This window comes from Sapajus apella, unplaced genomic scaffold (assembly GCF_009761245.1).
Source record: "Sapajus apella isolate SASKATOON/1434 unplaced genomic scaffold, GSC_monkey_1.0 scaffold77, whole genome shotgun sequence".
Taxonomy (NCBI): domain Eukaryota; kingdom Metazoa; phylum Chordata; class Mammalia; order Primates; family Cebidae; genus Sapajus; species Sapajus apella.
Window position 1 is genome coordinate 10,010,104 of NW_022437017.1, and position 10,892 is coordinate 10,020,995.

Genomic DNA, 10,892 nt, shown 5'->3' on the forward strand with positions numbered 1-10,892 from the left:
CTTCCTCCTCCCTCCTCCCTTCACACCCTCCTCCCCTCCCTCCTCCCCTCCCTCCTCCCTTCACTCCCTCCTCCCCTCCCTCCTCCACTCCCTCCTCCCTTCACTCCCTCCTCCCCTCCCTCCTCCCTTCACTCCCTCCTCCCTCCTCCCTTCACACCCTCCTCCTCCCTCCACTTCTTCCCCAGTCCTTCCCTTCACACCTTTCCCCTCCCTCCTCCCTCCCTTTCCTCTCCCTCCCACCCTCCTCCCCTCCCTCCTCCCCTTCCGACTCTCTTCCGCCTTAGTACCCCCACTTCCTCTCTTCTTTCACATCTTCCTGCCCTTCCCACCCCTCCCCTCCCTTCTCCCTCCTTCCCATCACCTCCTCCTCCCCCTCCCTCCTTTCACCTTCCTCCCATCCCTCTTCTCCACTCACATCCTTCTCCTTCCCACTCCCCCCCTCCCTCCCTCCCCTTCCCCTTCCTCTCTCCCTCATCCCTCCTTCAGGTCCAGGGCCTCAACACAGGCCTGTCCTCCAGTGTCCAGACACCACCAGCGTCCAGAACTTCCCAAGATGAAGAAAACGTTCCCGCCCCCCCACCTGTCACTGTCCCAAGCTGGAGCCTCTGGCTCTCCATGGTGACTGAGGCCCTGGACTTCGGATCTCCAGTTTTTGTTGCTGTTGTTTTGAGATGGAGCCTCCCTCTGTCGCCCAGGCTGGAGTGCAGGGGCGCGATCTCGGCTCACGGCAATCTCCGCCTCCTGGGTTGAAGCCATTCCCCTGCCTCCGCCTCCAGAGTAGCTGGGACTACAGGCGCCTGCCACCGCACCCGGCTAATCTTTGTATTTTTTTTTTTTTTAAGTAGAGACGGGGTTTCACCATCTTGGCCACGCTGGTCTTGAACTCCTGAACTCGTGATCCACCTGTCTTGGCCTCCCAAAGTGCTGGGATTACAGGCGAGAGCCACCGGGCCTGTCCTGGACCTCCAGTTTTATGTGACTTAAGTAATGTCAATAGCCACGTGTGGCTTCGTGTCCCACAGCAAAGCACTGGGTGCTTCTCAGAGGCTGGCTGGCCTGGGAGGGGAGATCAGTGGCCTCCATGTGGGGGCAGTGAGGGCTCAGGTCCCCCACACAGGAGATGGGGACCTGAGGGTGAGATCCCTGGAGGTGGGGGATCAAGGGTATGGGGGTCTCAGCGACCCTGGCAGGGGCACAGTGCCCTCCCTTGCCTGCCAACCCCAAGTGACTGTGATTTGGTGCATGGGGCCACATCCCTCGGACACCCTGGCACCAGGAGCCCCATCTTCCTCTCCCCAGCGGATGTCAGGCCCCGCATGGAACCCGACACGTCCAGCCCTCCAGGCCACTCCCCCAGCACCCACCCGTCCCCATTTCACAGACGGAGGCTGGGTACTGAGTCCTCCCCTCTCCAGCCTGGGCCGGACCCGCTGCTGAAGCAGAGACCCCAACCCAGACACCCAGCCAGGGGCCCGGGACGCTGCTTGTCCAGTGGGTTCAGCGAGGGGCAGGGGTGGGGCTGTGGGCCTGAGACACCCCCCTCCCCAGGCATGGGGTCAGGATCCGAGCAGGTCACACCTGTGTGTGTGGCTGCGTGCATCCTGCATGTTGACTGACTATGGTGTGCCTGTGCGTCTGCCTGGGGGAGGCGGAGAACGGCGCCGCCCGCGCCCCCCAGCTCCCAGGCACCCGCACACACACGCAGTCCCACCGGGGCACAGGCTGGGCGCCGGCCGGGACCTGGGGTCTTTCATCTCTGGCTGACAGGCCCCTCTCCGGCTCTTAGCCCGGCAGAGCCCCCGCTAACAGTGCATTAGCCCTGGGGGGCTGCCAATTACTCCGCTCCAACGCGGGGCGGGGCGCGGCGTGGCTGATGGGCCCTGACAGGCAGAGGGGACCGGGCGGCAGAGCCCCTCTCCCCGCCGGAGGGGGCGGCGGCGGCTGGGCTGGGGGCTGCGGCGTGTTCCGACTCCGGATGGCTCCGGATGGCAGAACGCAGGTCTCTCCTGACCTCATTAGAGTAATTAATGCGCCTTTTGAAGCTGGAGAAGCGCTGAGCTGTGGGACGGGGTGGGGGTGCGGGGCGCAGATCACAGGGTGGGGGCCCGGGCCGGCGTCCCCGCGCCTGTTGAAAGCTCATCCCAAAGGGTCAAACGTGGAGACAGAGACAGAGACAAAGTGAAGGAGGCAGATGGAGAGACGCAAACGGGGGAGTTTGGAGACAGACACAATGGCCGGGCAGACGGGGGACCCACACACGGCCAGGCCGAGCCACGCTGCCCTCCCCACCTGCAGTCTCTGGGGCCTCCCTTGGGCTCGGACCTCCGTTTGGGGGTTGCTTCCCCAACCTCCCCTGCAGGATTCCCCCAAAGAACAGGCTGAGCAACAAAACCAAACAAAAAAGAACTATTTCAAGACCAAGTACGAATCTCTAGAAAAATACAAAAAAGTTAGCTGGGCGTGGTGGCGTGCGCCTGTAGTCCCACCTACTCGGGAGGCTGAGGCAGGAGAATTGCTTGAACCTGGGAGGCAGAGGTTGTAGTGAGCCGAAATCGCGCCACTGCGCTCCGGCCTGGCGCCTGGTGACGGAGTGAGACTCTGTCCCCCCCACCCCAAAAAAAAAGAAAAGAAAAAAGAACAGGCTGGGGTGGGCAATCAAGGAGGACTTCCTGGAGGCGGCAGCTGAGGCTGGGCAGAGGAGGGCCCAGAGCACTGGAGGGGGAAGGAGACACGTAAGCAGGGTCTTGGCAAAGCCTAGTCAGATGGCGATGCCCGAGACAGCAGATGGTATGAGAACGAGGGACCCCAGCCTGAGGGGGTGACAGCCTGGCCCCCAAGACAGCCCCTCCCAACCTTGGCGGCAGACAGGGTCAGCTGGCGGGGCTGTGAGACGCCCAACCCTGGTGGATGTGGGGACGCGGTGGGCTCAGAAGTGGGGTGAGCATTGGGCCGTCCATGAAGGGTTAGGCCCGGGAAGGCCGCAAGCGGACTGGGCGGCACAAGGCTGCCACCTGGTGGCGACTCCCCCTCATGACAGGGCAGTGGTGGCTCCAGCCAGATTGCCCCCGGGGGAGACCTCGGGCTGTGGGTACCCACACGCCTTGGTCCAAGGCTAACCTCACGGGCGACGGGGTGACAGGCCAGAGGTGGACTCCACCCAGACACGGCCCCCTGCAGGAACAAGACACCAGGGAAGCCGACTGAGCACCAAGCCGGGGGTGGGGTCTCAGGCTGGGGGGTCCGTAGGAGACTGACGGGGGAGGGGCAGCTGGCGGGAGGGCTAAGGCCGCAGGGAGCCCCAGCCTCCCACAGCACAGCTTGGGGGCTCCCCGGAATCACTGCCAGAGGTATTTGTGAGGTGATGTGGGGTTCCTCCAGAAGGGGGGCCCATGAGACCCAGACTGAAGATGGCATAGAGGAGGGCCCTGGAGCAGGGGCTTTGACAGATGACTAGGAGTTCTCTCTAGGGGTACAGACAGGGCCTCACCCCAGGCAGCTGGAGACGGGTCCCCCTTCTGTCTACCACATGGGTTCCTCAGGTGGAGGCAAGGCTGGGGAACCCAAGCATGGCTGCAGAGGGGAACTGAGTCTGGCTGGAGTTCCCCCCCCCAACAACTGGCTGCCCCGGTGTGCACAGGTCTGGGTGGCGTGAGGTCAGCACCAGCGGCAGACATGGCTGTTTATTGTTCCAGCCCGGCAGGAAAGTGTTCCAACACAGGTCCCTTGGGTCACCTGCCCACCCAGCCTTGGCTCAGGGCTGCCATGTCCCCGAGGAGGCAGGGGAGAGGCACAAGTCACAGTCAGGCAAGGTGGCCTCAGAGTCCTGGGCAGTGGTTCTCGGGGCCCCTCCGGTCTTCACCGGGACCCTCAGCCAGGCTGGGGTGGCATCCGGGAGGCGAGGCTGTGCTGTCTGGCGGCGGGTGTGGGCAGCAGCAGGAGGGCGGGCTGCACAGGGTCCAAAAGGACTCTCAAGCTGGCACTGGGTGAGGCTGGCACTGGGTGAGGCTGGCACTGGGTGAGGCCAGCCTGGAGGTCCGCAGAATAAGCAGTGGGGCGGGGGTTGCTGGACACTGGGTGGGCCCTGTCTCCTGTCCTTCCCTCATGGAAAGGTCGCCTCCCTGGCTCAGCATCTGGAATCAGGGGGTGCAAGGGTGAGAGGTGAGGAGTGAAGGACCCGCCTGTCGTCGGGCAGAGGCTCACACAGGTCAGACAGCAGTGGGCAGCCTGTCCAGGACCCTCCCCTGGCCTCCTGGGCCCTGCTTAGCTGCCCACCTCGGGGAAGGGGCCCCCAGCCAGGAGGTGGAAGAAACCTGGGAGGGGTTCCCAGGATGGAGTCAGACCTTGGGGAGGGATTACCACGTCTCCCTCCCTGGGGGCTCGGAAAGTCAGAGGCCACCCTGTCCCTTGGTCTCCCAGCCTCCAGGGCCGCCACACGCCAGCAGGCCACGGTCGCCACAGAAACCACACTGCGGCACAAAAGGCCCATCACTCCCTGCCTAGGACCCCGCCAACACCCGACCCCTGCCTCTACACCCACACCTACCCCAGTCCCACCCAACACCTGTGAGGCCTCAGCCTCTGTCCCTCCTGTTCCCTCAGCCCCATTACACGACAGGGAGAGGCCCTCCCACCCTGCCCGCTCAGAAGCAGCCTGCGGTCAATTCTGCACCTGACTTGGACCCCGTCCATCAGGGAGGGGCCAAGAGCGAGCACCCACTACCCTCAGCCCTGCAGCTGCTTTCCCATCTTAAAGAAGCAAGAAATGAGGCCGGGCGCGGTGGTTCATGCCTGTAGTCGCAGAATTTTGGGAGGCCGAGAAGAGAGGCTCACTTAAGTCCAAGATTTAGAGACCAACCTGGACAACAGAGCAAGATCCTATCTCTAATTAAAGAAAAAAAACACTAGGCGGCTGGGTGCAGTGGCTCATACCTGTAATCCCAGCACTTTGGGAGGCTGAGACAGGTGGATCACCTGAGGTCAGGAGCTCGAGACCAGCCTGGCCAACATAGTGAAAACCTGTCTCTACTAAAAATACAAATATCAGCTGGGTGTGGTGACAGGTGCCTGTAATCCCAGCTACTTGGGAGGCTGAGGCAGGAGAATCTCTTGAAACCTGTGAGGCAGAGGCTACAGTGAATCGGGATCTAGCCACTGCACTCCAGCCTGGGAGACAGAGCAAGACTCCATCTCAAAGATAAATAAATAAACAAAAATTTAAACTAAAAAAAAAAAAAAAAAAGGGGGTGAATGGAGACTGGGAGAACCGATGAGCCCTGCCCAGGGGGGGGCCATGGCCTGACTACCAATCGGTCAGCTGTGATCGCGGGAACCACCCCATCACTTGGCGGAGTCCCCGGATCCTCCTGAGTCTCCAGCCCAGCCGGCCCACCAAGGTCCCAGAGCTGGGGAAGGGTTGCACACCATCTCAGATTCCGAGACTCAAAGACCGTCTCCTCATCGCTGTCCAGCGAGGCCGTCTCGGTGGGGTCCTCGGTGTTGGCCAGGAGGCCGTATCGCCTCCGCTGAGGCTTCTTCAACCTGCAAGTAGGTCCAGACACACTCAGTGGGCCCTCCCTGCCAACCTTGCCGTCTCCTTCCCTCAGGACCCGCATTGGCGTCCTCTGCCGAACTCCTCCAGCCCTGCTGCAGAACCCCCTGGTCTTGCTGTGCCTGTTTCTTTCATGTCCTAATCGCCAAATGATTACCACTCACTCCCATGGCAGTGACAGTGAGCAGACACGTCCCCAGCAGGCCCTGCCCTCTCTCCTGTGCCAGGGCCCCAAGAGAGGCACCAGGACATCACTCCTGTTGCACTGATGAAAACAGTGTGGCTCACACAGTGGGGAGACTTTGCCAAAGACAACAAAATGGAAAGTTGTCTCAGCCCCAAGTCCCTGGCGGCCAAAGCAGCCGGGGAGGCAGGGAAGGCCCGGGACATAGGCAGGGGAGAGCAGGCGGCAGATGCTTCCACTGAAAGGGGTGTGGAGCACCGGGGAGGCTCTACACAGGGCCCCTAAAATGCAGCACGGCCAGGCGCAGTGGCTCACATGTATAACGTCAACACTTTGGGAGGCCGAGAAAGGAGGATCGCTTGAGCCCAGGAGTTCGAGACCAGCCTGGACAACATGGCGAGACACCATCGCTACAAAAAAAGTCATAAAAAATAAAATGACTATACTATGCCACGGTGGTGATGGGCAAGAGGGGTAAGGTCATCGATGTGTGCTAAAGGCCCAGGAGAAGCAGCCACAATGGGTAGTCAGGAGCCGGGAAGAGATTGGGGCCATAGGCCAGGGAAGCCGGGGTAGGCCTGAATAGGCAATAGGCCAGGGGCTGCCTGTAGCTGGTGGCCCCTGCGAGGGTCTGGGGACGCAGCCGCACCTCCCCGGCTGTGGGAGCACCCAAAGCGAGAACACGGCCGACCCTGGCGACGGCTCAGCTCCAGTGGGTAGAAGTACAAAAAAAAAGAATCTTGATACCCGGAAGGGCCCCGGCCGCAGGTGGGAAAAGGAGAGCAAGGATGGGCAGCCGGCGACAAGGAACCAAAAAGGATCCCTCGCCCTGCCAGGGCCTGACCCTTGCCCGGCACGCTCTGGCATTGGTGGCTCCATCTGGAAAACCCACGAATTAAGAGACTGCGGCGCTTGGCAACCAGGAGCCCAGCCACAGGTTAGCGAGAGAGCGAGTCACGTGGACTCCACGCCATCCACACCCACTCCAGCAGGGAGGGAGGGGCCCGCCCCGCACGTGACACAAGAGGCACGCGCTGATTGGCCGCCACTGGGCGACCGCTCTGCGTGCGCCTGACGCACCTGAACTCCCGGATGAGGAAGTAGAGCACGGCAAGGCCGCAGAAGCCCATGATCACGTAGAGGGAGCGCAGCAGCGCCGAGCCCGACGTTCCCGGCGGACGCGCGTGCGTGCTGTTGTGCGGACCGCCGGGCTGGCTCCCGTTCGTCACGGCCGGTGGCGGCGACAGTGTGGCCTCTGCGGGCCGCGGCGGCGAGGCCTCCTCGGCACCGCACGGCACTGCCGCCAGCAGCAGCACCGGCAGAAGCAGCAGCAGAGGCGGCGGCAACACGCTCGGCCCCATGGCCCGGTGGAAGCGGTGGCGGTGCCCCGCCCCTACGCGCGGCTGTCAGTCAGGCACGCGGGGACGATGCCGGCCAATGGGGCGCAGGGGCGGAGCTCGACGCCCGGCCCCGCCCCCTGCCCGCCTCGGCCGGGTGCGCCGGAGCGCTACCCAGAGTGCCCCGCACGCCTGCCGCTGAGCCTCATTTTCGCGGACCCCGCCCGTGGGAGCCCCGGCAAGGCACGGCGGGCAGAACCCACGAGCGCCAGCCCGGCGCGGGGCGCGGCCTCCGAGGAAAGAGGGTTGGCTGGGCGGGCGCCGGTCTCAGGAACTCGGGCCGCTCGTCCCCGCCCCTCCTCCCGGCCTCGCACTCAGGCCGCTCGGCGGTGTTCAGGGCCCAGGAAGGAGGCGCCCGCTTCCGCAGCCTGCTGCAGGTGCCCCGGGGCTCCGCCCGAGACGGGGTTCGACAGCAGCTGCGCGGCCGCCGCGCCCCAAAGGCCGAGTGCGCCTCAGAACCCCCACCGCCCGGCCGTCGTCTCCACGCTGCGAACCCCCCCTGTGGCCAGCCCCGCGCGGTCTTCCCTGCCGGGTACGGCTCGTGGCTCGTCCGCTGAACCCCAGGCTTTTCTCCCCGCGGTCCCGCTCCGACCCCCGACAGCCCTCCCTAAACCACAGACTCGTCTTTCTGGGTGCACACGTGGCCCTTTATTCAAATCCGATTTTCACAGGGCTCCACCGTTGTGGGCAAGGTCTGGCCGCCCCGAACGCCGCCAGCGCACCGCAGCCGGTCCTCCAGGAGCGATTCGAGGCCCTGGGCCTGCACCTTTCTGGCTAAGCGCCTCCTGGAACGGGGAGGGAGGGAGAACGGGTGCACGCTCCAGCCGGCGTACCAGGCGCTCTAGGGAGGCGCTGCCCTGCACCCAGGTGCGGGACAGCAGGACTCACTCGAACGACCAGGTGCCGCCCGGGACAGGGCTCAGCCCACAACCCACTGTTCCCGAAAGCACTTACAAGGGACAAACCTCCGGGACAAGCGGCTGCCTCCAGCTCTTGTTCCAAGTGAAGTCCCTCCTGGGACAGTGACCCCAGAGGTCATCGCTGATCTCAGGCCACCCTTCCCCGAGTCCTGGCCGGGCCCCTTCAACCTGCCAAAGCAAAGCAGCGTTACTCCCGACGTCCTCCACGGGGCTCACAGCTGCCCCTCCCAGCCTCCCCGGAAACATCCACAGCTCCTAGGAAGGTCTCAGACTAGTCATGGGGCTGTGACCTCAGGCTCCGTCACGGGCCAGCGTGCCCAGGGCAGGCCTGCACCTTGGGGACGCAGCCAGAGCCAGCTGCCTGCATGGGATGGAGCTGCGTGGGCCAGTGCGGGCTCTGGAAAAAACGAATGGCGGCAACAGACATCAGAGAAAGCTACAGTTAAGAGCGTGACTTAAGAGGTCTGGAAAGAACGGTCAATTGATGAGCAAAAAATCCAAAAGGCGGGGGGCGTTCACTGGTCTCCAATCCTGCTTAAGGGACCTCATCTGAGCCAGGCATGACTGGGCCCAGGCTGTGCTGGCTGCACGCGGGGAGTGTAATGGCCAGGCCTGACTTTAGTTCCACCTTAATTTTTTAAAAAAAGGAAAAACAAAAACCAGTCACAGGAACATTCCCCGGGCACATGACTTTCAATGAGCTCTTGACAAGAGGGATGTGGACACGAGCGGAAGGAGTTACCTCGAATTACAGGGCTATTTCCACATATGAGCTAGCCAAGGGAGCAGCTTGCGTCTCAGAGGGTTCTGTTGGGCGCACAACACTTCTGTCCTCCGAGGGCTGCAGCTTCCATAGGCTAGCAGAGAACGCTCAGAACTCGTGAAGCAACAGCAGAACTAGCTAGGTCGCCCTGGGATGCCACGTGCCTCCGCTCTCTGGCCTGCTTCTAGACTGAGGCAGTCCAGGCCAGCGTCGGGCGCACGTCCACTGTCCCTGCTAAGCTGCCCGCAGAGTCCAGCCCTCTGGCCACCACTGCCAGAAGCCTCCCGGGGCTGCCCTTTGGCCTTGAGCTACCCGCTCCCATCCCCCGCCTGGCTCCCCTACCCTGACCAGTGCCAGTCTGCTGTGCCTCCCTCATCTAGCTCTCTGCAGGCCCCACAGAGTGCCTGCAGCCCCGCTGCTCCTCCGCCTTCTCCTCTCTCTCTGCTCAGGTCTGGCTGCAGAAGCCTGCAGCAGGGAGTGTGTTGTGCAATGCAAGGGAATTGTCAGAGCAAAGTTCATTTCACACGGTCTTTTAATCGGCTTCGTAAAGCCAAAGAAAACTGTGTACAAGAATTCCTCAGCCACTGCAAATACAACATCGATGGAGTATGTGTACGTCTTCCAGTAAAAAAGGACAATATAAATAAACATCTTCAAGAACCTCTCAGACACGTTTGCACGTCTATCATGGGGTGCACAGCACAGATGAGCGCACGGGCCGGGGCTCCAGGGCAGCTGCTGCCAGGCCTGCCAGGGTCCTACCACGCTACACTCAGAGATGTCACACGGAGTTGGAAAAAAGCCACAGCTTGCTCAGCTTCCGACAAAGATCGGATTCACAGTCCGTTCGATCTCAGAGAGGAGTGAATCGGGGCACCCACTTCATGGGGCCAACCCCAGTAAAAAAGAAAAAAAGGCAACGCCACCAAAAAACCAAAAACCAAAAAACCAAAACCCCACACAACCCCCGACGACTTTTTTTGGAACTCATGGCTCGTGGTCAAAAGAAAAGAGTAAATCGCAAGTGCTCTTCAAAATGTTTTGAAAACCCTTAAAAACAAACAGCACTTCCTTAAAAAAAAAAGTCTCTAACGAGGCCATCCTGGGGTCAGAAGCGGTCGGGCTGGGTTTGACAAGATCAGAACCGAAATGACTACAAAAGTGGGAATACAGGAGGTGCGTTTACTACACGTTAACGTTCAGCGAAGCTCCCACAATCTTTAAATACACAGCCATTGGAAGGACGGTCTTGAGCAGGAAAGGTTTTTACTCGTTGTGTGTAGCTGAGGACAAGAAGCAGGCACAGTGTAAAGGCACTCAAGCAACGAGAGGCAGCGTCACCCCAGAGGCCAGACCGGGCACGGCCTGCGGCTGGGGAGCAACCACCCCCCACGGCCGAGGGAGGCCGGCAGCCGCACATGCACCTGCGCTGGCTGCCCGGTGGGCCCTCGCTCTCCCTTGCCTTTGGTCAGTCTCAATTGCTCTTGTGTCCTGCAGTAGAAATGGCTCTGAGAGGACAGATGTGTCCCTTATGGGCAAGTGCAGTGACAAGGTCTGAGTGTCCAGCCTAAGTCGCTTGGAGAGGGCGCCAAAGTGAACCGAGCTCCCACCGCAGGCCACAGCAGCGTGGCGCCCTCAGAGTGTGACTTACCATAACTGTCGTAGCTGTCTCTGTAGGACCCGCCCGAGCTCCGGTCACCATAGCCACTACTCTGACTCCGGCTGAAGGACACACACAAATGAGTGCTGGAGAGTACGTCTACTTCTACTCTGCCACAACAGGCTGGGCCGCCAGCCCCCAGGCCAGCCGTCCCTTCTGGGGACACGGCAAGAATCCTAGCAGGGCAGTCTTGGAAATCCAAAACCCCCACCAGCTGTGCCCCGCAGGCCCTCCAACTTCTGTGACGGTTCTAAACAGTCCCCTCTCCTCCCGGCCTGGGCCCCCTCCCACTTTCGCTCCTTGCCCAACCAGCCTTCTCTCAGGCCTCCCAGGGACCTAGGCCTGAAGCTGGCTACCCCACAGCCACCCCTATGCCCAGGCTGACTCCCCCCTCACCCCGCCCCGCAGCCGCCCGCGCCC

The 10,892-nt window shown here is 62.0% G+C and overlaps 2 protein-coding genes across 9 annotated transcripts in view; both read right to left on the reverse strand.

Annotated features, from left to right (window-relative positions):
* Positions 1 to 3,887: 3,887 nt before the first annotated feature.
* On the reverse strand, positions 3,888 to 7,652 carry FAM174C (family with sequence similarity 174 member C). The gene is made up of 3 exons (XM_032252465.1): positions 6,813 to 7,652; positions 5,422 to 5,538; positions 3,888 to 4,130 (listed from the first exon to the last, which is right to left on the reverse strand). Coding segments are annotated over exons 1-3 (399 nt in total). The 5' UTR covers positions 7,094 to 7,652; the 3' UTR covers positions 3,888 to 4,129.
* A 102-nt stretch (positions 7,653 to 7,754) lies between these two features.
* CIRBP (cold inducible RNA binding protein) overlaps positions 7,755 to 10,892 on the reverse strand; it is an 8,242-nt gene continuing 5,104 nt past the window's right edge. For 4 of the 8 annotated variants that reach the window (XR_004260980.1, XR_004260982.1, XR_004260983.1 and 1 more), the window contains exons 6-8: positions 10,464 to 10,534; positions 8,084 to 8,217; positions 7,755 to 7,914 (exon numbers count right to left, since the gene is read on the reverse strand). Coding sequence is in view for 3 of the 8 variants with exons in the window: in XM_032252457.1 (XP_032108348.1) it covers positions 10,079 to 10,095; positions 10,464 to 10,534 (88 nt within the window). In the remaining 5 variants the exon portion in view is untranslated. Of the gene's footprint in view, positions 7,915 to 8,083; positions 10,535 to 10,892 lie in introns of those variants that run through there. The other 4 variants (XM_032252457.1, XM_032252458.1, XM_032252459.1 and 1 more) reach the window with 2 other exon arrangements.